This window comes from Fundulus heteroclitus, unplaced genomic scaffold (assembly GCF_011125445.2).
Source record: "Fundulus heteroclitus isolate FHET01 unplaced genomic scaffold, MU-UCD_Fhet_4.1 scaffold_52, whole genome shotgun sequence".
Classification (NCBI taxonomy): domain Eukaryota; kingdom Metazoa; phylum Chordata; class Actinopteri; order Cyprinodontiformes; family Fundulidae; genus Fundulus; species Fundulus heteroclitus.
The window spans coordinates 1,634,031-1,657,638 of NW_023396945.1; the positions used below are offsets into that span (position 1 = coordinate 1,634,031).

General features: G+C 42.9%; 2 protein-coding genes across 5 annotated transcripts in view; one reads left to right on the forward strand and one right to left on the reverse strand.

Moving 5' to 3' along the window:
• Positions 1-9,763, forward strand: part of ppm1h (protein phosphatase, Mg2+/Mn2+ dependent, 1H) — a 43,826-nt gene extending 34,063 nt beyond the window's left edge. The window contains exons 7-10 of the mRNA XM_036132487.1: positions 799-862; positions 3,005-3,112; positions 6,914-7,065; positions 7,432-9,763. Of these exons, the coding sequence (XP_035988380.1) occupies positions 799-862; positions 3,005-3,112; positions 6,914-7,065; positions 7,432-7,579 (472 nt within the window). The 3' untranslated portion in view covers positions 7,580-9,763. The remainder of the gene's footprint in view (positions 1-798; positions 863-3,004; positions 3,113-6,913; positions 7,066-7,431) is intronic.
• A 7,256-nt stretch (positions 9,764-17,019) lies between these two features.
• The window catches only part of mon2 (MON2 homolog, regulator of endosome-to-Golgi trafficking), a 52,726-nt gene continuing 46,137 nt past the window's right edge, over positions 17,020-23,608 (reverse strand). For all 4 annotated transcript variants that reach the window (XM_012867518.3, XM_012867504.3, XM_012867510.3 and 1 more), the window contains 7 exons: positions 23,183-23,311; positions 19,487-19,677; positions 19,342-19,402; positions 19,152-19,275; positions 18,827-19,034; positions 17,837-17,919; positions 17,020-17,747 (listed from right to left, as the gene is read on the reverse strand). In XM_012867518.3, coding sequence (XP_012722972.2) covers positions 17,584-17,747; positions 17,837-17,919; positions 18,827-19,034; positions 19,152-19,275; positions 19,342-19,402; positions 19,487-19,677; positions 23,183-23,311 — 960 coding nt within the window. In that variant the 3' untranslated portion in view covers positions 17,020-17,583. The remainder of the gene's footprint in view (positions 17,748-17,836; positions 17,920-18,826; positions 19,035-19,151; positions 19,276-19,341; positions 19,403-19,486; positions 19,678-23,182; positions 23,312-23,608) is intronic.

Genomic DNA, 23,608 nt, shown 5'->3' on the forward strand with positions numbered 1-23,608 from the left:
ATTGAGTGGAGCGACTATGTTGCTAACCAAAATGGTAGTTAGACATTTTAACTGATTTTTGAGTGCATTGTACCACATAAAATTCGTCACTAAGCACATTGGTAATCATATATCAAGGCACCATAATTTTTTTTAGAACATTTAAGGATTTTAAGTGTGCCTAACACTATTTTAGCATGCTTGCTAGCATATGTATTTTTTAGCATATAGGTATTGTAAACATTGAGCTAATGCACTCAATGTACCCAACATCCTAACAATAGCAGGTTTGCTAACATTAGAATTTTAACTAATTTTAGTATATGAATATTCGTTAGCCTTGCAAATGAAGTATTGGTGGGTTATGTGAAGTTGGATTTTTCAAGTTTTTCAGTTGGAAAAACAAGAAGTTCTGACGAGGCAACCAGAATGCAGAATTTGGTAGTGTAGATAACCAATTAGAGTTAGCCAAAAGGCTCATGTTAGTATTTTAGGTAATATTAGTTTATTAGTTAATATTAATATTTTAGTACATTTTAACATATATTAGGCCTATAGCCTGTTGGCATAAGCAAATGGAGTAAGCTAATGCTAGCTAAGTTGCTTGTGATACCAACAAATCTCTTATAAAGAAGAAAATATCATTATGCTGTTACAGTTTCTTTTCCACCATATTCTCCTTCCAGTCGTCTTCTCTGAGGTGTCCACCTTGGCAGAGGCCGGGCTTAAAGCCGGAATCAGTGCAACTTCCGTTTATAAACACAACGCCTGCCATAAGCCATAAGAAACCCATTAAAATGTCATCTTTCTCTTGCTCAGGGCGTATAAAACCATAGAGGACGATGACCTGAAGTTTCCTCTGATCTACGGCGAGGGGAAGAAGGTAAGCATTTGCTTGGCAGCCACTCACTGACAGAGTTATCTGCGGCCATGAAAGCCTCGACTGTAATCAAACCTCTCAGAGCACCATAAGTCAACCCCCTCCTGCCACTGTACGGGTCAGCGGGACTCATTTGTGGGCCTGTTTTTCAACAAGAATTGCCAATCCGACAGGACAGTGTTTATTTACATGGGGGAAATGTAGCTCTAAAAGAGAGCCAGAGTTGGATGAAATGACTCCCATCTGTGCTATCTGTTGCAGAGAGAAACAAATAAATTTGAAAATTTTTACTTACATGGTTACAGTATGTTACTTTCAGCTGCTACCCACCATGTGCCTCCATACATAGCTCTAGCTTTTGTTTTTTTTCATTTTTGCTTTTTTTCAAATCAAATTTTTAGGGGGGGATGATAGGACAAACTAAGTAATAATAATTGTGAAGTTTAAGGAACAGGATAATTTTTTAACAAATAAAGATATGAAATCTTGTATGCAGTTACAGCTGTATGTGTATCTGCCTTCCTAATAGGTCTAGAAAAATAGCTTCTCAGTCCCAACTTCCCAAAGAAGAGCATCCCCAAGCATGATGTTACCACAACCACGTTTCTCCATGGAGATGGTGCGTTCAGGGCAATGTTGGTTAAATAACGGCTAAATAAAAGATGATACGGCTTTCAAAGGTTTTTCCAAATCGGAAAATCGCATTTATTTTCACCTCTCTATACTGTGATAATCCTAATGAAATCCAGTCCAACCACTTCCTTTTAGAAGTGACCACACTATTATATAGACTCTGATTGTGTGTAATTCAATCTTGGTATGAATGCAGCTGTTTTGTGAAGGATTTCGGGAACATTAGTCCACAACCCTAAGCACACAGCCAGAGCTGCAACGCAACAGTTCAAGTAAAGGCATATTCAAGTTACATTGGCCTTGTCAAAGTTCTTAACTCAATTCAGCAGAAAAACCTTTATTTGTGGTTGTGATATGACATAAGGTGAACATCTTCATGCGGTTTCAAAGTATTTGCTAGGCATTGGAACATAAACCTAAAACCATAAAGTTCTGAGCGACCTTATCTGTGTCTTGGCACAGAGATAAAAAGAAAAGGTCATGTGATCGTTTACCGTTGGTTTTTTGCAACTGTGATGTTGTGATTACAGTGCAGCATCATACTCATGATGTATTGAAAAGGTCAAAGACAGACACGTTCCCAGTGTGGCCTTCTTATGTTTGACTGATGCTGGGAGCAAGACGTCACCCTGCAGCGCCCCTCGGCCTGCAACCACATCCAGGTTTTTCCTCCCTCCCAGGTCCTTGTCCTGCCCCCTTTGAAGTTGGACGTGGAGATGGATGGCCAGATAGGGTGAGGGGAGCTTTGTGTGAAGGAGAGAAACGCCAGAGCACTTCAAAGCCCCGGCGCGATGCCTGCTGGGCCCCAGCGCCGGGATGAATAATCCCGGGATGTTTTCCCCTTCTCCGTTGGAAGAGTTTAGCCGCTGCTTTGAACGGCTGCAACGCCGCCCTGCATACTGATCTGAGCTCTTTGCAACCAGGCCTCGCTTACCCTCATGTACCCTTTCCCTGTACAGTAGAGTCAATTAACCCTCGTCGGTGTACATTCCTCCTTTTTTTTTCCTCCGTTTGATGCGGTTTACTCTTAACTTTTAATTCAATTTGATGCAAAAAAAACATACAGCAAGAAATACACATACTGTAAATGTTTTTTTTTACAACAATTTTATATATTCTCATAAGATTTGTTTAAACAACCATGTTTAAATGGCACATTCATAAGTAATAAATGATGACTGATGACTTGTTTCCTAACTGTGTGGTCTGTCGGCTTCTCATGTTCTTTGGCTGAGAGCAACGTCATCACATCCCCAGATCTCTGTAATTTATCCTGACCAGCAAAAAATTAGGGCCAAAGCTTTGAAAATCGGAGCCAAGTTGGAGCGCGAACACATTTTCTTGGAAGGCTGCACCATCTCCCTCGTGTCTCTCTGCACGGCAGAGATGGATGTCGGATATTCATTTCAAAAAATGGGCCACAAAATACGAGGAAGGCAAAGAAGTCGAGGGCCCTGAAGCAGCGCAGGGTTTGCTGCCGATCGCTTTAACAGACGTCTGATCTTCTTGCAGGCTCGCGTGCTGGCGACCATCGGGGTAACAAGAGGTTTCGGGGACCACAATCTGAGGGTGCACGATTCCAACATTTACATCAAGCCCTTCTTGTCCTGCTGCCCAGAGGTATGCGTCCGATGATCACTTCCACATCACGTAGCTGTCTAGTGTTGCAAGAAGCACTGCATGTTCTTGGAGGTTCGTGAGTGGCTCTCTTTTCATTGCAAAGGTGCATTAGCGACATCTCAGCTTTGGTAAATAATTTTGCCTGTATGCTTACAAATACAATCCCAGTTTGCAACTGAGGCACTTTAATACCACTTTGACTTTGTATGATTAAAAAAAACAGTAAAGAATCAAATTTGCCCAATCTCCGAGACAACCCAGAAATCACAAAGTATGGCATTTCCGCTGGTCGTGCTTCTAGAGTGGTTTAACTTTATCTTCAGATATCTGTAACGTAACAGGTGTGTAATTTTTTATATATGTACATTCGTTATCCATAGTTGCAGGTTGGTCATCTTCAATTGCCTTCAAGCAGTCTAATCTGATAAAGAATTTGCATTTCAATACTTTTATATAGGATTTTCACTACGTTAGCGCAACATTATTCTTCTTATGCGAAGCTGCTGCCATTTCCCTTCAGTATTTCAGAACTCAAACTACGACATGCATTGGCATTGCAGTGTTAGCTGGCTAAGCTAACACTGCAAAATCAGCTGGTTAGCATGCTAAGCAACACTCTACAATCACTCTCAGCTTAATACAGAACAGTTCTGCTTCATGACCGCCTTCCTCGTTTGTGTTGGTCGTTTAACCAACACAAGTCTCCAACGCAGACCCCGCTTTGGCCAGTGTGATATTAAAGCGGCTCAGAAGTGAAAACTGCCCAATCAGTGAGGCAACTCAACAACCGCAAAGACTGACGTTTCCACCACCGTAGTTCAAGATCAGAACAACTATGCTTCAGCTGCGTTCGTTCGGGAGGTTTTCATCATAAATGTTAATTCTTTGACCACATTCAGTGTTTATTCAAATTAGATGTAAAATTGTTGAAGAAAACCTTAAAAAGCATTACTAAATGATGGGTCACATGCAGGTATAAGTTATGCAAGGGATAATGCCTGGTGAGGTGTCCATTATCGTAAATTAATGGACGACGCGGAGGCGTCAAGCATCCGACTCAGTTGCTTCCGCAAAGTCCATTAATTCCTGATAATGGACACCTCCAAGGGCATTATCCCGCTCATACCATGGTCACTTACAAAAAAAAATTCAATCAATTCTTAATACTTTAATGTTTTATTTTTCACTGTTAAAATCGTACGTTTTTCACAAGAAGCGGCTGAGAGAACTATTTAAAAACCCTCGTTGTGACGCATTGCCAAGCTAACCAGCGTCAACCGTCTTGCCATTTACCAGCTAACGTTTGAGCCAGCCCAGTAATTTAGATCAATCAGGCTATTTGACCAGAACTTTTTTATAGGTGTATTGTGGCGCTTTATAACAAACACCCTGCAGCCAATCAGAATCGATTATTCACCCAGACCATGGTATAAATTAACTTAAATAATCTTAAAATTGGTTATCATCCTTGTTGCCCTACTTAGTGCTTCAGCTGTTCTCTGGGTGTTTGTCGTCATCAACTTGTATACATTCCTCTCATAGTTTTTGGTACTCATAGCCTGATTCTTTTTGCATCATGGAGATAACGTGGATTTGCCGCTGATTAAAACATGGAGGGAGAACCAAAACCTCTAGTTTTACTCAGACCATTTTTCAGTGCTACGCTGTGTTTATCCACAGGAAAGCGTATGCATTCAATAAAAGAAAATGTCAAAGGAAACAATTAAAAATGCAGTTTGCCATTAAGAGCACCCTCTGCGAGCTGTGTTTCTTAAGATGCACGTACGCTCCCTGCAATTCTTTCCCTCTTAGCGGCAACTGCACTCAGTTGCATTAGTCATGAAAGCTGTGAACTCTCTTGATCCTTGAGTCACTTCCTCGGAGTTCAGTCACAGTTCATCCTCCTTCTCTGAGGTTCCTCTTAGGTGTGTCACGCTGCCATTGTTGTCTCGTCGGATTAATAAATGCTGAAAAAAGTAAGTGTAAAGGATTTATGTGTGAGAAGGCACTCTGTAGAATTACATAAAACCCTCCTGTAACATGTACATGCTGTTGTTAAATGATTTTCTCTTTTAAATGTGACCTTAAAATTCAGATTTAGATTGTGTGTTCGGACCACCGTCCCTCCTCCAGGGACATTTTGCTGCTGTATTGAGAAATCCAGGAATTATTGGATCACCCGCGTTTTCTTTTGTCACGAGTCATGAAGTTTACAACCTCACCCAGACTGAGGCCCGTCAAGTTTCACTACCTTCACGGTGGCTGTGTGCTGCGCCGTTATCGCAGCGGCCTCAGCTGTCTGCTGTGAGTGGCCGACTCTCCCGCTGCAGCAGACGAAAAAAAAGAGGTTTGGACGTGTCACCGTGCACACTTAACATTCACTATTTTTAGTTTGGCTTAGTACAGATCATCCCACCACCTGAATGGTGCAATCTGAGGCCCAGGTGGTAGTTTTCAGCAGCGCAGCGTATGACAGACGGCCCCCCAAATTTTACAGAATTAAAAGGTTTTTCTTGTGAGGCTGCAAACATTTCACAAGCACAACTTCACACGCTTCCTGAAAAAAAACGTTATTACAGTCTAAGAATTGGCTTCACCGCATGCTAACGAGGGTGTTTACGTGTGATGGGAACCCTAAAGCTCTTTCTGATTTTTTTATTTTGAAATTATAAATAATTAAAAATATAAGCATTACTCCAAGGATGTCCAACGTGTGGCCTGGGGGCCCATTGATGCCCCATGGTATAATGTTGTGTTGCCTCCAGCCAAAACTCAGCAATGATACAAATTAGGGAGCCGCAGATGGGCATTTTTTACGGGAATTTTCTCTGACAATTTTATTTTAAATAATAATTTTTAATTTAAATTGATTTTTTTTTTTGCTCTTCTTTTAACATGTCAGTAAATTAAGAGGAGGGGCTAATCTGGGTGCTTTTTATTAAAAAGCAGACTTGAGAGCAACCGTTCATTTCTCCTGGCTTAATACAGCAAACATTTTCAAAGACAGACTGACCTATATCCTCTCCCTGTTGCTGAGAATAGACTCAAACCATTTCCAGAACAAAACAACTAACCTAAACAATAATAAAACGATATTAAAAAGGGAACTATGTGACACCCTGTTGATATTTTACAATGATTTACAGATCTATTTCCTACAAGAATCTGACTACTTTCTTTTGTTTCATTCAAATAGAGCATGTTTAGTTTGCTGTTTAGCAGGTAAAAGTAAATAGATACGTTCTTGAACAAAAAAGTTAGAGTAAATGTTGATAGCAAGTGTGCTCTTCATAAAAAACTTTGTTTAACCTTATTTACCCCATAAACGGATTGTGAGAGCATCTATGAATTTAGGCACTTAGTATGCAAGTTAGCTATGATTGGGCGTGGCTCCAACCACCACTAGGTGGCAGCACAGTGCTTCCAATGCCAAACTTTGTATGTCTTGAATATGCATTCATAGGCATTAAAGGTGTAAAAATGCCACCTTGTGTGTGTGCTGGTGGTTCGCGTCAAATTTAAGACAATAGTCAACGAGGGGTAAATAGTGTTGAGTGAGCCACACCCTATAATTAGCTCCACTGATCTGCCTTTTTCAGTAGCAGCTCCGCACTACCAGCCATAGACATAACCTGGATATGAAATACACTCTTTGCAGCTTGTTATTATGACGACAAACACCGTAATGTTGAAACCCCTTTGCTGTGTTTAAAAAAACAACAACTGGAAAGACTCTTTTTTTAAAGTTCTTTCATCAGACTGCTTAGTCTTCACTCTTGCCGTTTCTCTGTCTGCCTCCAGGTCAGAGTTTACCCCTTATCGCAGTACGAGCATGGAGCAGATGACGTCCTGATTCTGGGAACCGACGGTCTGTGGGACGTCCTCTCTAACCAGGAAGTGGCTGAAGCGGTCACTGGTTTCCTGGCCAACTGCGACCCAGACGACCAGCACAGGCACGTTCTCCCGTCCTGGCGGCGAGCACAGCTGCAGCCAGTCAAGTCAGGCCTGACATCCTGCTCACCCCGTCCCGCTCAGAGCGGCTGAACAGAGCCGTCTACTCGAGATCACACGATCATTAAAACATTTAGATTAAAAGTTTCACTGATAACGGGGAATAAAGCTTGCCAGACATTTATCTGGTGACTTTCAGACGACTCCTCCAGGCATAGTTTCACCCTTCATTTGATAATTTTTTTTGGTCTTTAGTTAAATAATGTGATTTTTTTGTTTGTTTTTTTAGTCAAATCTTCGTATTCACTTTGCTGGATATTACCTTACGGTAAACACGCCGCGCTCATTAATCATGTCTGCTTCGACAGGTACACAATGGCAGCTCAAGACCTTGTCATGAGAGCTCGCGGGGAGCTGAAGGATCGCGGTTGGAGGATATCCAGCGACCGGTTGGGCTCTGGAGACGACATCTCCGTCTACATCATCCCGCTCGCGTATGGAAACAAGCAGAACTAGCAGCGTTCTACGCAACTACAACCCACAACCCCGGCGTGACCTTCTCGGTTTCCCCCCCGTCCCTGTTTGGCAAAGAAGTGCTTTTGTGTGGATTTCCTGAAGGATCCCAGCCGTTTCTGCTCCGAACTGGGATTTCTGTCCAGGTTTCCGGTTCATCGCCGTGGTCTATTTTGGTCTGTTCCGTTACTCTAAAGAAGAAACCGAGAAACCAAACAATGAAAGGAACTGATGATGACTTGAACTACATTTTTTTTTTTTTTTTTAAAGTCTCGAGGAAGCCATCTTTAACTTTGCCCCGAGGAACAGCGTTGGGAGCGTAGACTCTCGCGGACAGTGCGGTGACGTGCATCTCAGGATTGCTGTTACTCGATAATGCACAATATTTATAAATGTGATCCGTGTAAATATCTGCACAGCATTTGATAAAAGGTAGGATTCATGGAATATTTGCATAACCTATGAGAAAAGTGGGGAAAAAAAAGGTCTCAACACTGACAGGGAGGCACATGTCAAATTAAAGTAACTCGGCTGCATGGAGGAATTCTGTAAAACAGGCCTCCGGTATTATTTTGGTGAGCTAAATTTAGCAGAAACGGAGGAACTAGAAACAGCGGGCCCAGGTTTGACTTCAGCTCAGAGTCGGATAGAAAGAACAAAAGGCCTCTTTCTGTTGCACTTTGCCAACTTTTTGTCTTCCTCTTCCTCGTTCCTTTGAATAGGTGCCTCCAACGTAAAAAAACAAATCTACTGTTTTTCTTTTTTGTACCATTTGTCATACAGTGCTCCTAAATAACACCCGTAAACGGTGACTATTAAGTGGACAATCACCTTATATCTCTCTACAATCAATATTGTCAGACCCGGTGGCTTTCCGTGCTTTTGTTCAGGTGGATTCTTGTGATCACTGCTGTGTCGGTCCCCGCCGAGAGTGCAACACGGTACACGGTAACTTCATTTACAGTGCCTTGCAAAAGTATTCACACCCCTTAAACTTGTACACATTTTGTATCCAGCTTCAGTGTTCTTTGTTGGGATTTTATGTGCAATAGCGACACAGAGCGGAGTATCATTTTACATAGTAAAGTCTGAAAGGTTTGGTAGAAATCTGTTTCCCCTCCTCCTTCAGTCAATGCTGTCTAGAAATACCTTTAGTTGGTATTCTACCAGCTTTGTTCATCTGCAGACTGACGTTTTTTGCCTCTCAGCTTCTTTGCAAAATAGCTCGAGCGCAGTCAGTCTGTGAACAGCAAATTTTAATTCTTGTTACTTATTGCCAATACAGTTTGGCTCCGGGCTTTGACTAGGCCATTGTAAAATGTAAATATGCTTTGGTGTAAACCATCCCTTTGTAGCTCTGGCTAGTTATTCAGTGTCATCCTGGTGAAGTGAACCTGCGCCCCAGTCTCAGGCCTTTTTTCCTAATAGGTTGCTCCCTTGTCCCTGTGGAAGAAAGTCCTTCCCTGACCACGATGCTACCACTACCACGCTGCGCTGAGGAAATTATGCGACCAGGATGTTTTGCATGTAGGTCGGACACGTTCGTTTTAGTCATGCTTTCAGAAGAAAAACTGCAGGTTTTCTTCTGACGATTGTTTTCTTCTCGCCATTGTCAAGCGTCATGTTTATCTTTTTGACAGTGCATCTCTGCAGCTCCTCCAGAGTCGCCACGGGCCCCTTGGCTGCTTTTCTGATTTATTGCTCCCTTTGTTTGGCTTACAGTTGTGCCGTGGGTTCCCGTCCTCCCGTGGTGGATTCTCAGAGATGTTCAAAGCTTGGGAGCTTGTTTTATAATCCACTCCTGCTTTAAACCTCTCTAGGACTTTCAGTGTTCACGATGCCGCTTCTTCTCTAAAGCTCTGGGGTGTACACCCACAGGCAGACGCCTGAAGCTAGCCGGTGGCTGCTTTTATTTTATTTTGGGCTATCAGAGTTGAGGGTCCCTAAAACATGTTGAAACACTGTGTACCATATTGGACACAGTGAGCTTGTTTATGCAATGCGACAAAATGGGGGCAAAAAAAGTTCCAAGTGGTGTGAATAGTACTGTATAGCACTTTATATCTCTGCAATCATGTTCTGATCCAGTGGTTTTTCCATAGTTTGACTGTTTAGATGTGATCTTGGTGGCCGTCGCTGATGTAAAACGCGGGATGGAGTCAGTTCATTTAAGTGCAAATAAAAAAAAACAATCCAGTGGACACTCTCTGCTTTTCAGGACCACGCCATGCCATTTTTAAAATCAGAATAGTTTTAAAAAGAAAAGCATCCACAAAACTTCATTATAAAGACACTTTTTGTAGTTCTTTGCTGTTTTTATGGTTAAAAAAAAGAAGAAAAAGATTCATGGAGAATTATTACTCCAGTGCAAGTACGCGAGTGCTGTAACAGAGCTGCAATTCTCGGTTGGGAAAAAAAACAAAGAAAAAAAACGATATCTCGCATTTTAGCTGCAACTTTGATGCGATTATAAAGGGGTCCGCTTACAGAAATCTGATAGTAAAAGCCAAGAAGTGCCGGAGCTCCTGGCTGGAGGCTTCCTTTGCCGCAGCAGATGTGCTGCAAAAACAGCCTGTCAGAGTGATTAGTCTTTCCTGCCTGAGAGTGTGAATGAAGGGGATCGCTTCACAGGAGGCTGTGAGGACGGTTAAAGGTTTCATGGCCGAGGATGAAGGGGGGGGGGGGAGGCAATCCGACACCCGACTGGTCCGGAAAAACGAGAAGGGATGCGATAAAATGAGCCGAACCGAAAAGGCATTCCAGGATGAGCAGAATAAGGAACTATTTTGTGGAAAAGCAACTGCACAATCTTTCCTGGTGGTTCGATGGCGTGGATCAACTATAGGCTACGTTGTTTGGCAAAAGTATTCACACCCAGGGCCGGTTCTAGACCAAGTTTACCAGGGGGGCCAAGGTGGGGCCAAGGTGGGGCCAGTGTTTTTTCACAGGGGCACAGAACAAAAACATTTAAAAACAATAAAATGGCAATATTCAACTGTGTAATAATATTAAGTGAGCCACTTGTGGCTCTGGAACTGCAGGTTTCAGACCTGAAACATGCAGCTAAACGTGAAACATCTTAAGTTTTAAATTCTTTTTGGAGCAAAGCTATATAGGTAAAAAATAATATTGGTCAAAGTGACCAATCAGTTATGGTTTCTTTGCCATTGCAAATAATTATGAGAAGTTTATTTAACATCATGCTTTTAGTACAGGGGCCATAACAGGGGCCAGGGCCATTTCTACAGGAGCATGGGCCCCTGTTGGCCCCTGTCTAGAACCGCCCCTGTTCACACCCCTTTTGCTTTCCCATGCTTTGCCACTTTACAACCACAAACTTGAACTTTATTTGGAAATTGAAGTGATAGGGCAACGCAAGAGTGCCTAATTGAGATGGGGAAGGGCAATCATACTTGGTTATGAACAGTTTATACAAATGAAAAGCCAAAAACGTTTTGCGTTTAGATCCTTTTAATCTGATTCCCTTCAAGTAAAACCCAGAGCAAGCGCTGCTCTGGGTCGTCAGAGACCCCCTGTGCAATTTCCTCTCAGTAGCTACAGACCCGGCTGTTCTGTGAGGGACAGCATCATGAAAAGCGCTAAAATGGAACAGGAATCTGAATAGTGTGGCGTGCATTTTATTATTCACCACCAGACGTGAATTAATATTCAGCAGAACCACCTTCTGGAGGCCTTTATGTACAACGGGAGCCGGCTCTGCATCCGTCCTCCCCTCCGCTGTGACCAGCTTCACTGTCCCTGAGGAAGAGAAGCACCCCCGCAGCACAACGCTGCCACCGCCATCGCGTTTCCTCCTGGATACGTACGTTCAGCGGCGTATACGCCAAACACCTCGGCCTTTCAAAAGGGGACTTTTACAGATTTATTTCCACGGTTTTTTTTGTTTTAACAATTATGCACTGCTATTGATTTCTGGTTGGGTGGGAATCTTTCTGCGAAACACCGTAACGCCAGGACGGAAAGAGAAAACGGGAAGAGGACGGGTCCAAAACGCGTGGTCTCCGTAGGTGGCGTGACGGAGGAGATGACTGAGGCCGCCGTAACATGCCCAGATGGGCAGCAGGAGGAGAGCTGCACGTCAAAGCAGCCCGGGAGGCGCCGCCAGACGTAGCGCCGATATTTAAAGAACGCGATCTGCTGCCTGATGGGCCTCTGGGGAAACTAGCGCAAATAATCATTGCAGAGTCAAAATGTCAGAACGCACCCTGAGCAAATACGCCTCGCCTGAGATCGGAGCTTCTGCCCCCCCTTCTGCGTTTCCTCCACACAAACCTACGGAGATTAAGAGCTTCCCTGGCACAGGGAGGCATTAAGCCACACATTCCTGGGTTTCGCTGCAGGAGCTCGAAAGGACCATCTGGTTGCCTCAGAACCAGCGCCACATCCGCCTCCAGTCAGGCCAGCACTGATCTGGCACTGTACTCCTACTCTCACCGGGTGTGTGTGTGTGTGTGTGTGTGTGTGTGTGTGTGTGTGTGTGTGTGTGTGTGTGTGTGGTCCAGATTGGATGACGGCAGCGATGGCAGAGTCACTGCTGTGGGTGGCTTGTTTTTTCCAAGGTCACAGCACCCCCGCCCCACCCGTGGACGGACCCCAAGGAGATGCTGAGTAAGATGCTGATCAATGTATGGAGGAAAGTAAAGCATTAGACCCACCGCAGGCCGTCCGCCGGCCCCCACCTCAAAGCTTCTTCATTCTTTCATGCGTCGCACGCACAAAAAAGGGAACCTGATGATAGAGAGGGCGTGGGCTAACGAGGAGGCTGCTGGTGCTCCCATCTGCCCCGAAAGGTGCGACTCGTCCGAACAGGGAGTTTTACATTAAAGTAAAATAGAAATAAAAATTTAATATGAGAAAAGTAGCTTGATTTTGTATCCATATACAGGGAGGTGGCTCAGCAACCAGCCAGAGCTCCTGGGGTTGTTTAGATCAAGGCACACTAATGTGTTAGGATGGCCTAGTCAAAGTCTATCAGTCTAAACCTAAACTCGACAGAGAATGTGAGCTACTGCTTCAACCAGCCGTCTTCAGCGCAGCTTTAATGTGAACGTAACCAGAAATACACTCTTAATAATCAGGTGACTTCCAAAAGGAAACGTTTGCACTTGATCTTATTTGGGAATATTATACGTGGAGGCCAAATATAAATTTTTTTTACCCAGAATTATGGTTGGGGAGGAAAAAAGACATTAAAACAATTTTTTTTTTTTTTAAATCTTGGCAACTGAACGAGTCACTTTGTGTTGTTCAAGGCCAGGAGCCTGCAACCTTTACAGTCTAAAGGGCCATTTATCCTACAGTCCACTTGAGTTAAACTCGTTCAGAGGCGCAAATGTTGCCTGGCCTTTTGAAAAAAAGACAAGTTATAATTTTTGATAAAGATCTACTGTAAAGAATCTGTTGTTAAAGAAACAGCCTTTTGTCTATTTTGAGGTGGAAAAAAAAAGATGGATGGGATGTTGATATTTGTAGATAGTGGTGTAAAGAAAACCATAGTTTCCAACATAATGAAAAAAATATTGATTTAAAATTAAATATTACTGGCACTTTTAGCATCATTCTGTTGTGAAAATTAAAAGCAGTTATTCCAAGAAAAAAATTTGCTAAAGCCTGCATTTATCATTACATTTAAATATAACAAATATAATTTGCAGCCGAAGTTATTAAGAGCCACAGGTTGCAGACCCCTGGTCTAGCCCATAAAAGTAAAACACATTCAGGTCTCTGGTCATAATGCGTCAGAAGGGACACGTTTGCTCCTGAGAGGCAGAGTGTGATTTATCTCCGGCATGGCTCAGGTGCTGCTCACTGATCCGCTGGCTGGCTCGTCTTCACAGCTGGAGCATGATGAATGATGTGCTGCCTTCATCCCCCCCCCACCCACACCGCATCCTGCGTTACGTCAGCTAGACCTGCTGCTGGACCTTTGCACAGCATCACTGACCACGTCGCGTGTTTTTCTTCAACTGGGGGAGCTTCCATCACAGAAAGTCCAACCATCCCCAGCTTGCACCCAGCCACGCGTGGGCTCTGGAGGAGAACGTGTTGGGCCGGATCAGCACAGGCGCGGGTGGGTAAAGCGGGAGAAGAAGAGGGAGCCGTGGGCCCGGCACCATCATCGTGTCACGTGTGAAGTCATAAATATTTCACAGTCGCTCCTCTTAGAGAAGGTCAAAGCAGGAATCGGTGCTCCTCCGCCTCCGAACGGGTGGCTGCGAGAGGGTCTCCCCCGCAAGAAAGCAGCCCCCTTTTCCAGGATTCATCGACCCAGGCTTCCAGCCAATCAAAGCTCCTCACGCGTCCCGCTCCCCACCCCTGCCGGCAGACCAATGAGCTGCTGGATGCTGCTGGGCAGCAAAGGGAGGCTCTCAGAGGTTAACTCAGAGCAACTGCTCCCCGCTGAACTGGGGTGGGGGGGTCGGTGGGGATCAGGTCACAATGGTGTGTGTGTGGAGGAGGAGGAGGAGGAGGAGGAGGAGGAGGGGGGGGCGGCCTTCAAGACTGGGCACGATGGGCAGCTTATTATGGGACTGGAGTGAACTTAATGCACGGATCCTGCATAGAGGAGGCGTTTGGGGGCGCAGGGAGAGATGGGAACCGGCAGCGCTGCCAACAAAGGACAGCCGGGGACAGCGGCGGCAGCAGCAGATGTATTGTGGGACACCTCTGTGGTGAAGCGCGAGCCACGTCACTGCTCTCCACATAGCAACAGCGCTGCTGACCTACATGCTTCATTCCCACACGGTCCACCAGCCGGCCACGAGAGCAGCCCCCGCCCCCACCTCACATTCACACCTAAAAGAATAACAATAATAATAATAAACAGGGTTTGTGCTCCAGTACTTGAATTTAAACGTGAAAAATTAAAAACTACATACGACAAAGCTTTTTTTTTTTTCTTCGTACTCTTTTATTTTCAAGCACGTGATACATTGAGAAACACGACACACTTCTGGAAAGGTTTCATCGATACATTTTTTTTTTAAATTAAATAAAAAAATAAAAAACAGAAAACGATTCCATTCCTTCGCTTTAGACAAACCCCGGCGAAATTTCAGCGGTGTGTGTTACCTGGGAGAGCCGCTAACCGCGCAAAGAGGAGGAGGGGGAGCTTGCTCCTCGTCCCTCGGCTGAAGCGGAGGCACCAGCACTAGCAAGGCAGTAGCTTGCGCAGTCATCTCCATAGCGGGCAGTGTCTCAACCCGACCAACAGCACAAACTACTACCTCAGCCAGTAACGTGGTTCACGGCCGGACGACGGTGCGGCCGACGAGAAAAAGCAAGGCGTAAAAAGGAAAAAAAAAAAAGAAGAAGAGAGGAAGTAAAGCAAAAGCCGAGAAGTGTCGGATAGACGTCCGTCCATTCCTGCTCCTGTCCTCGTCTGACTGAGTGAGAGCTGCCTGCCTGCCTGCACACTTGAACTCGGAGAGAAACCCCGCCCAACAAGACCTGCCCCCATCCTCCCCCTCGTGCGGCTCATCATTTCCCCTCACGTGACCCATCAATGGAGGACCTAGCCTGGTAGCTCCCACCGGTCAGAGGGAGCAAGCTTGCTGACGTGGGTTCATTTAAAAATTTATGTTTATTACCACGCTTGTGGACAGAAAAAGGGACATTTCTCCATCTTGGATGAAAACTGCGCAGCATGATAGTGCGCATTTCAGCTTAAAGTTTCTAATTAAAAAACCCTAAAAATGTGAATTCAATGGCTTTCTACCATGTGGTGCATAAAATACCTAAGGGCTAAATGTGTTTAGATATTTCTAAGTATGTTTCTATATCCAAAAAACACGTTCATGTATTTAATGTTAAATGTTTGCTGTGTAAAGTGGAATAAAAAATATTTGATAAAGATATCAAATATTTTTTATTATATTAAATATTCTGTATTTAATCAGATATAATCTGATTAAATACAAAACGCACTATTCAAATAATTTCTTTCATTGAGAAAAGAAAAGAAAAGAAGCAATCCTAAATATTCTGGCTCCATGTGAAAAGTTATTTGAAAACCTACCTGTTTGGTGCAGTAATTAACAATTATACTTTTATGTTGTTATTGAAGAACACCCACCTTTCATTGTAGAATTGCTTTAATTCCAGCATGAACAGCTCGTTTAGTCATGCCACAGCATCCCAGTCAGATTCCAGTCTTTGACTACTAGTCAAAGGTTCTAGTCTAGAACCTTGCTGTTTTGCTTTAAATAGCACATTTGTCTAATGTTAGACAAAACATAACTTTTTGTCTAAAATTAACAGTTTTGAGAATTTTGAATTATTTACAAATCTCTCATGGGTAAAGTCCCATATTTTTGTAACAGTTTTGTAAACATGTAATAATAGCATTTGATATAAGCCTCTTTAAAATAGGTTTTTCTGATTTTAAACATAACTTTTGTTTTTTTTTTATTGCATTTCTTATTTTCGTGTATGGAACTGTATGAATGTCTGTCTTTGCTTTATGGGACTACAAACTGAAATTAGCCTTTTGCTGAATCGGGTATATTTACGGTAACATTGTATATTCATTAATATACACTTTCCCATTTAAAAAAAAAATGCTACATGACTAAATGTTCTTGGCCATTACATCACAAACAGATAACCAGACATTTGGCTTACAGATTTTCTGGTGAGAGCATTTAGTCATTGCTCCCCAGATCATCACACTTCCACCACCGTGCTTGTCCGTCTGTTTAACCTTTTCTGAAATGTTATTCCATAACTAGCCTTTTACAGAAAAGCGTTTTGTGATTCCAAAGTCTTTTGCCATCATGTTCCGTGGACTGAGGAGACCGGACTTTCATTTCAGAACAAGAACACCGTACCAACAGGTAAACATGGTGGTGGTAGTATGACGGTCTGAGGTTGCTTTGCTGATTCAGGTCCTCAGCAAAGGGCCTTAAATGGAACCGTCAGTCCAGCTCTCTACCAGAGAAACCCTAAGTTTGTCTGCTACGGTAAGATGTTAACGCCTCTATGTTCGAGAAACGCTTCAACGTGGAACGACTAAGACAACACCGGCCAGGGGAGCGGACCGGATTTCCTTCAACTGCGGTGTAAAAGCCTCGTCACCTTTTATTGCAAACGTTGGATGATTGTAGCCATTAAAAGGAAGCACGACCACTTGGTTTAATGGAGAACAAATGTTTCCCCCAGGGCCAAGCTGGCTGGGATAACATTTTCCCCCAAATGAAACCATGATAAGGCAATTTTGTCTGGCATTAAATGGGTTTGACTATCTGAGGCATGTCAGTGTGGGGAAAAAAAAAAGGTAAAAAGAGAAGAAATCTGTTAGAAAGCGAATACTTTGTCACAACACTGTATTTTCAGGCTCTCTATACTCACCAATGTAAGAAACAAATCTGAGAATAAAGGTGTAAGAAGCATTGAGCATGTCTTATAATCAAGCAGACGGCCGATTGAAGAAATGTCCCGTTTATTTTACACAGACATGTACATCCCTTTTCAGATGGAGGGCTGAAGATGACGTGGAATGTTAAAGATTGTTGTTTTTTTTTCTTTTCTTTTTTGCATAAAGGTTTGAAAGAACGTCACTGCTGGAAATGGTGGAAAACAAAAATCTGTTTTTTTTTTCTTCCTTTCTCAGATCAGCTTTTGCCTTTTCTCCCGTAATAAACACAATCAAAGCTACCTCCACACAGTACGTCACTATTCAGATGAATAAAACCAACAAAACCCAAGGGCAACACTGCAACTTCTCTTTTTTATTTTTGTAGTTAACAGGCGACTGCGGCCAGCCTGTATGAGAATGGAGGCGGCGGTTTAAGTGTCATTAGCTCATGTGAAAAGCACACAACGATGCGTATTAACTCTGGAGTCATCCGTGTGGGGTCTGAGCCGGCCTTTCTTCGTGTCGTCGTCAATGGAGTTCATGTCCAAGCACTTATGAAGCACCCGGGATAGGAATCCAGATTCAAGATTTCTTCATTATTATAAAAACAGGGAGCGTGGAGGAAGTCCGGTCAGGACTCTCCGTTCTGGACTTTGGAGACGGGTGGCTGCATAAAGTCTTTAAAGGGCCCCAGGGCCTCCTTCAGGGCTGCGCTCACCTCTGACGAAGAGCAGGTGATGCACTCTACCAGCGTGGGGTACAGAGCGATCACCTGAGCCCACGTGTTGCCGTCCACTGCGGGGCGGAGGGGAGCAGAGGAAAACATTAATAAGCAGGAAATGAGGCGGCCCTTTCTCCTGGCGTTGGTACAGTTTGGTTCTTACCGTTTTCTGGCTGGGTCTTTTTTAGTGAGTCCATCAAAGTGCTTATAGCTTTCAAGACAAAGATAATCTCCGTCACTTGTTGCCTGTAATGGAAAGAACACCATAAGAAACAAAAAGAGAACAAAAGATGTGCAGAACAGGTAAGAGCGTACCCAGGGGCGGTTCTAGACAGGGGCCAACAGGGGCCCATGCCCCAGTAGAAATGGTTATGGCCCCTGTACTAAAGACATAACATTAAATACACTTCTTCTAATTATTTACAATGGCAAAGAAACCATAACTGATTGGTCACTTTGACCAATTTTATTTTTTACCTATACAGTTTTACTCCAAGAAGAATTTAAAAAATTAACATGTTTCACGTTTAGCTTTATACACTGCAAAAAGGGAACTTAAAGTAAATACAATTTTCTTGAAACGAGTGTATTTTTCCTTGATTTGAATAGCTAAACAAGACGATTTGCCAATGGAATGAGTATTTTTTACCCCTAAAAAAAGATAATTAGATATGCTGCACTTAAAATAAGATGATGGAGATGAATTATTTTAAGTGCAAAAATCTTGTTCCATTGGCAAATAGTCTTATTTACCTGCTCAAATCAAGGAAAAATACACAAACTTTAAAATTTTTTACTTACTTTGTGTTCCCTTTTTGCAGTGCAGCCGTATTGAGCTGGGGGCAAAGTTTTCATCTGCTTGATCGGGGGTCTAAAACCTGCAGTTCCAGAGCCACAAGTGGCTCACTTAATATTATTACACAGTTAAATATTGCCATTTTATTGTTTAATTTTTTTTGTTCTGTGCCCCTGTGAAAAAACACTGGCCCCACCTTGGCCCCCCTGGTAAATTTGGTCTAGAACCACCACTGAGCGTACCCCAACAGACTTCTGCTATGCACCACTTTGTGTCGATCTAGCAGATACTCCCTAATACAACAGTAAAGTTTGTGGTTTCGCTGCGACAAAGCGTTAAACAGTTCAACGCACAAACCTCGGCAACGGACAGCGTCCGCTCAACCGCTCGTCCTCCACGTAGCGTCGCAGGACGTCCTGGGCCCTCTTGAGGAGCACGGAGAGCGCCATCCGAGAAATGTAGCCCTCCTGAGGGGTGGACACCTTGTTGCTGAAGGAAAACTGCAGCAAGGTCTCAAAGCACACCTTTGAAAACTCTTCGCGCATTCGCACGTCTATCTCGGCCTCTGTGGAGAGAAAACCACGTCAGTGACCCGATCTTAAAGCGAGTCCCACTCAGACTCTTTCTCTGAACTCATGGCACCGTGGTGGACAGCTGCAGGAGAGGCCTTTGCATCTGTTACCTGTGAACGAAGGAGCTTGGGAGTGAATGGAGCCCTTGTTGAGCATAGTCATGATCTGAGCAACGAAGTCTTTGGGGATGAAATTGGCAAACGGTAAAATCTCTGTGCTGATCAACTGGACCACCTAAAAGGAAAAGAGGCGATTAGGATGTAACAAAACCCTTACTGAGCGCTAGAAACGGACACATACCTCAACGTCGATAGATTCATTCTGCTGAAACTCCTGAATAGACAGATTATCAGGTGGAGTGCTGTAAAGTAAAGAAGCAGTTAGCGCACCACATGAACAGAAGGAATCCTGCCCAATGACCCCCCCAAGGTTTTGAGAGACGTACCTTTTGGTGAACAGAAAGTCTTCAAAGGCGTTGGCCAACTCGGGCCACATAGTGTCGAACTTCCCGGAGGAGGCATGCTGGCGTGCGACGGGCAACCCGATGGACAGCACCTTCAGCAGAGACGACACCGCCAGCTTCCAGGTGCTCTCTGACGGACAGGCGTACTTCAGGCCCAGGGGCATTCTCAGAGTCTACCGGAGGAAAAGATCAATAACGGATCACGATTTAATCTTATGAAAGATGCTTGAGGGATGATAGTAAGCAGACGAATAAATGGGAGAGGCAAACGTCTTTATGGGTTATTCTGCGTGAAAATTTGATTTCTAGATCTTTTTGTTCCAGTTACGGATCAGTTAAAAGTGAGAAGGAAAAAAAAACCCCGAGAGAAAATCCTTTTCTTTAGCAGCTTTGTTACCAAGACAATGTTGTTTTTTTCCTCTCACTTCAGAGCCAAAAACAAAAAGGTTAGGATGTCGCTTGGATTCATCTAAAAAGGAATTTCACAAGAAAATCCACGACAAACTAAACAGCCTCAGTTAAAACGATAAAACAGGAGCCTCTGAAGGTCCTTAAATAACAGACACAGGTTCTCAGGAGAATGTTTTACAAAAGAAAAAGTGGTATTCTCTAGTTGTCACGTGTGGGATGTGCAAGCTTGTGATAAAAAGCATGAAGTCAGAGAGAAGGCATGTGAAATATGCCCTAAACCCGATGGATAAGCAAACCCTTGAAAGTCCAACATTCATTAGATCCTTCGTTTATTTGCCCTTTTTTATATGATTTTTTTTTTTGCACGTGGAGCTAATGTATAGAGTTAAAATGCTGCACAATAAAGGGGGAGGACAAGCTAAGAAAAGCTGATGACAAAAACAAACACTGTAAAGAATGAAGCATTAGCCACCAACCTGCACTTTACTTTCTTTTTTTAAACACAGAGGAAACTGTCTCCATAAAGCCGATAAAACGGGAAAAACATTCTCAGGCACAGATACATTTCACGGCTCTCAAAAGACGACCCGTTTCATTCACCCATTAAAATTAAACTTGATTTAGGCAGAAAGTCCTGGAAAACGTTCTTTAGCCGAGCTGAAGGTTAGAGCACAACTGCTCCAATTCAACTTTTGATCGATTGTCGTTAAATATCTGCTCAGAAGGCTGAATTACTGTCATCCCAGAAAAATAATCACAAACAGAAAAAAGCACAAATAAAGAGAAGTTGAGAGCATCAGGTTTGGTACCAAGGCCAATGTTATTTTTCTAAATGTTCTGCTAAGTAATCTTAAAAGCTGAAGAGTAACCTTTAGCGTGGCTAAACCTGAAGAAAAAAAAAACAAGCTCTGCCATCATATTCTCGAGAGAAATCAAAACTTTCAGAACACCTCTAAAGATTTCATGAATGCACCAGCATGGTGTTTTTTTTTTTTTTACCCTACCTTAAGTGTCAACTCAATAGCTTCCTTGAATACTCTTCACAAAATGAATATTTTTACCTCAGATCATTTATTCAAGCCCCTGACCAAAAGGTCCCACAGATTTATCAACTAAAGTTTCATCAAAGAGCAAGATTCTGCTTTAGAGGATTTCCCTATGAGTTTAGTGAGCCATGACAGCAACATTGTAAATACAGGTAGTAGTATGTGTGTTTAACGCTATCTTCTGCCAAGACGGTCCTTAGAAGGAAGTTCAAAACTTCTGGACCAGCTGCAAACCTGACTGGCAGTGGAAGAAAGCCCAAAATCTCACCCAGACCTCTCAGCAGCTGAGTCAGGAAGACATGATGAAAGCTGGTACTGCTTCAGTGGCAACCATAACAAACAAGGACCCTCAAAAGTCCAACGATTTGCAAGCAGGAATTGGTGGGAATCTACGCTGAAGGTCGTCCACGAAATCTCTATTAGTGGACGCTTGATCCTTATAGTTTAAAGTTGGATTTAGACGTCACTGTTCAAAGACGTATGTAGCACAGATTTCCCCAAACATGCTAGATGTCAGTGATGTCTGGAGGCTCACCATGCGATCTTGCGCATGTTTTTCGTTTGTCCAGCCCTGACAACGTTTTGGCAAATTTATTTCAACACCATGTCCAAGGTACTCTCCAGAACTCTGACACTTCACCAGACACCAGTATTTTTGGCCTTCAGGAAGCCTGCACTCAATTGACTAGTAAAGAAGTGGAAGTAATAGCCTTTACTTCTGTAATTACCAGACACTTCCTCCCTCCTGACTGGAAATCCACAACAGCTCCTCCCAGCGCTAAACAGATTAATGAGATCATGTGTTTTTTAAAAGTAGAGAAAACGTGTTATTCAAAAAGGGAAACTTGAACAGGTTATACGATGAATGGCAACCTTTTATAGATTTCTATGCAACGATATAACCCCCTCCCTCCTTTCCCCCTCTTTTTTTGTTTTCTTACTTATTGTAGTTTTTTGTACTACTTATCAGTTTTGGAAAAAAAATAAACTAATAGTGTATGGTGTGTACAAATACGATGTATTTCAATGTGCCCCGGTCCTTTCTTGTACTCTTTATTATTGTTGTATAAACATCAATTAAATAAATAAATATATATATATATATACATATCATACTACAAAAAGGCCTTCCTAGCACTACCCCTGTGTTAGTATCGATGTAGTATGGTACACTCCATATCGACGAGATCCAGTGTATCAGTATAGGACGCGGCACAAGATACACCGATACCATTTTGATGTTTGTATGTAACTTGTACGCAGCCTTCTCTCTCCCGACTAGTATTATACATGTTATATAAGTTCATGAAGGTTGCACTATTTTGGCATTTGAGAGCCAAAGCTCAGGTTTTAAATGAGATTATTCAATTATTAATGTAATTTTACTGTCTTACTGTTGCACTACTATTATACATGTTATAATTTCATGAATATTGCACTATTTTGGCATTTGAGAGACAGAAGCTTATTCAACTATTGTCACCCATTCCAGGTAGGCCATAAAAAGTTCTACTACCCTAAGTAGTATGCAGTTCTTTATATATACACACACATCGATTTCAAACAGATCGTATTGGTATCGGCCAATACTGCACAGCCAAGTATCGGGTATCGTGGCCAAAAAATGGCATTGACACAACACTACCTCCAAGTCAACCAAATTTGGTGGTGAAAAATATCCTGGAACGTTCTGGAATGTCCTGCATTGTCCTCAGTAACCAGATTTAAATTCGACTGAAAATCTTTGGTGGGATTTAAAGGTGCCATAACTACAAATATTATTTTTCTAAGGTTTTGGGGGTATAATATGAGGTGTTGGGCACCGATGAGGCCGTGTGAATACCAAAGGACCTGCACAGGGGCAGTCAGCTTTGTTGCTCTGCTCAAAAACGGTCAAATTAGAAAACGGGATGTCTTTCTATATAATTCATATTCTCCAATCAGAGCACACCATCATACATATTTTTGTTCAATCCCTTGAATTAAACCTTAAAGTCTGTACTTCATTTACAAATCCAACGTGGTGGCATGCAGAGCCCAAATCATGAAGATTGTGTGATTTTCCAAATATTTCTGGGCCTAACTGTAAGTCGCACCTGACTGAGAAAAAGTGTGAAAAATACAGGAATTCCTTGTGACCCACACTACTAAAATATGCGTGGAGTCTGAGGGGGCTGGATATTTGGGCTTGCGAGTGTAACTGTTGCCTCAGCAGCAATACCTTGATGATATTCTGCAGAACCTTCTCAGTGATGACAGCTTTGTGGCACGCCGTTTTATGGTAAAGGTCCACCATCACCTCCAAGGAGCGCTCAGCGAAGGGCACGTAGTTTAAGGCAACCCATTCCGCCTGCAGAGACAGAAACATTTCACGTTAATCGGCAAAAAAAAAACGTATCAATAAACAGACTCACATCAGAGAGAAAACACCTCTTAGAATTTGGCAAAGCCACATTGAAAGCGTGGTTTAAAGGCACACTTTACGTAGGAAGGAAGACAATTTGAAGCTGCCGTTAGCCTATTATTAGTTTTCCCATGAGGTTAGAATCAAACAATATGTCAAAGTGTGCCTTTAAGAAGTAAAGAGAACCACACTTGGGTGTGTGAAAAAAAAAAGATCACCAAAAATCACAAAGTCAACTGAAAA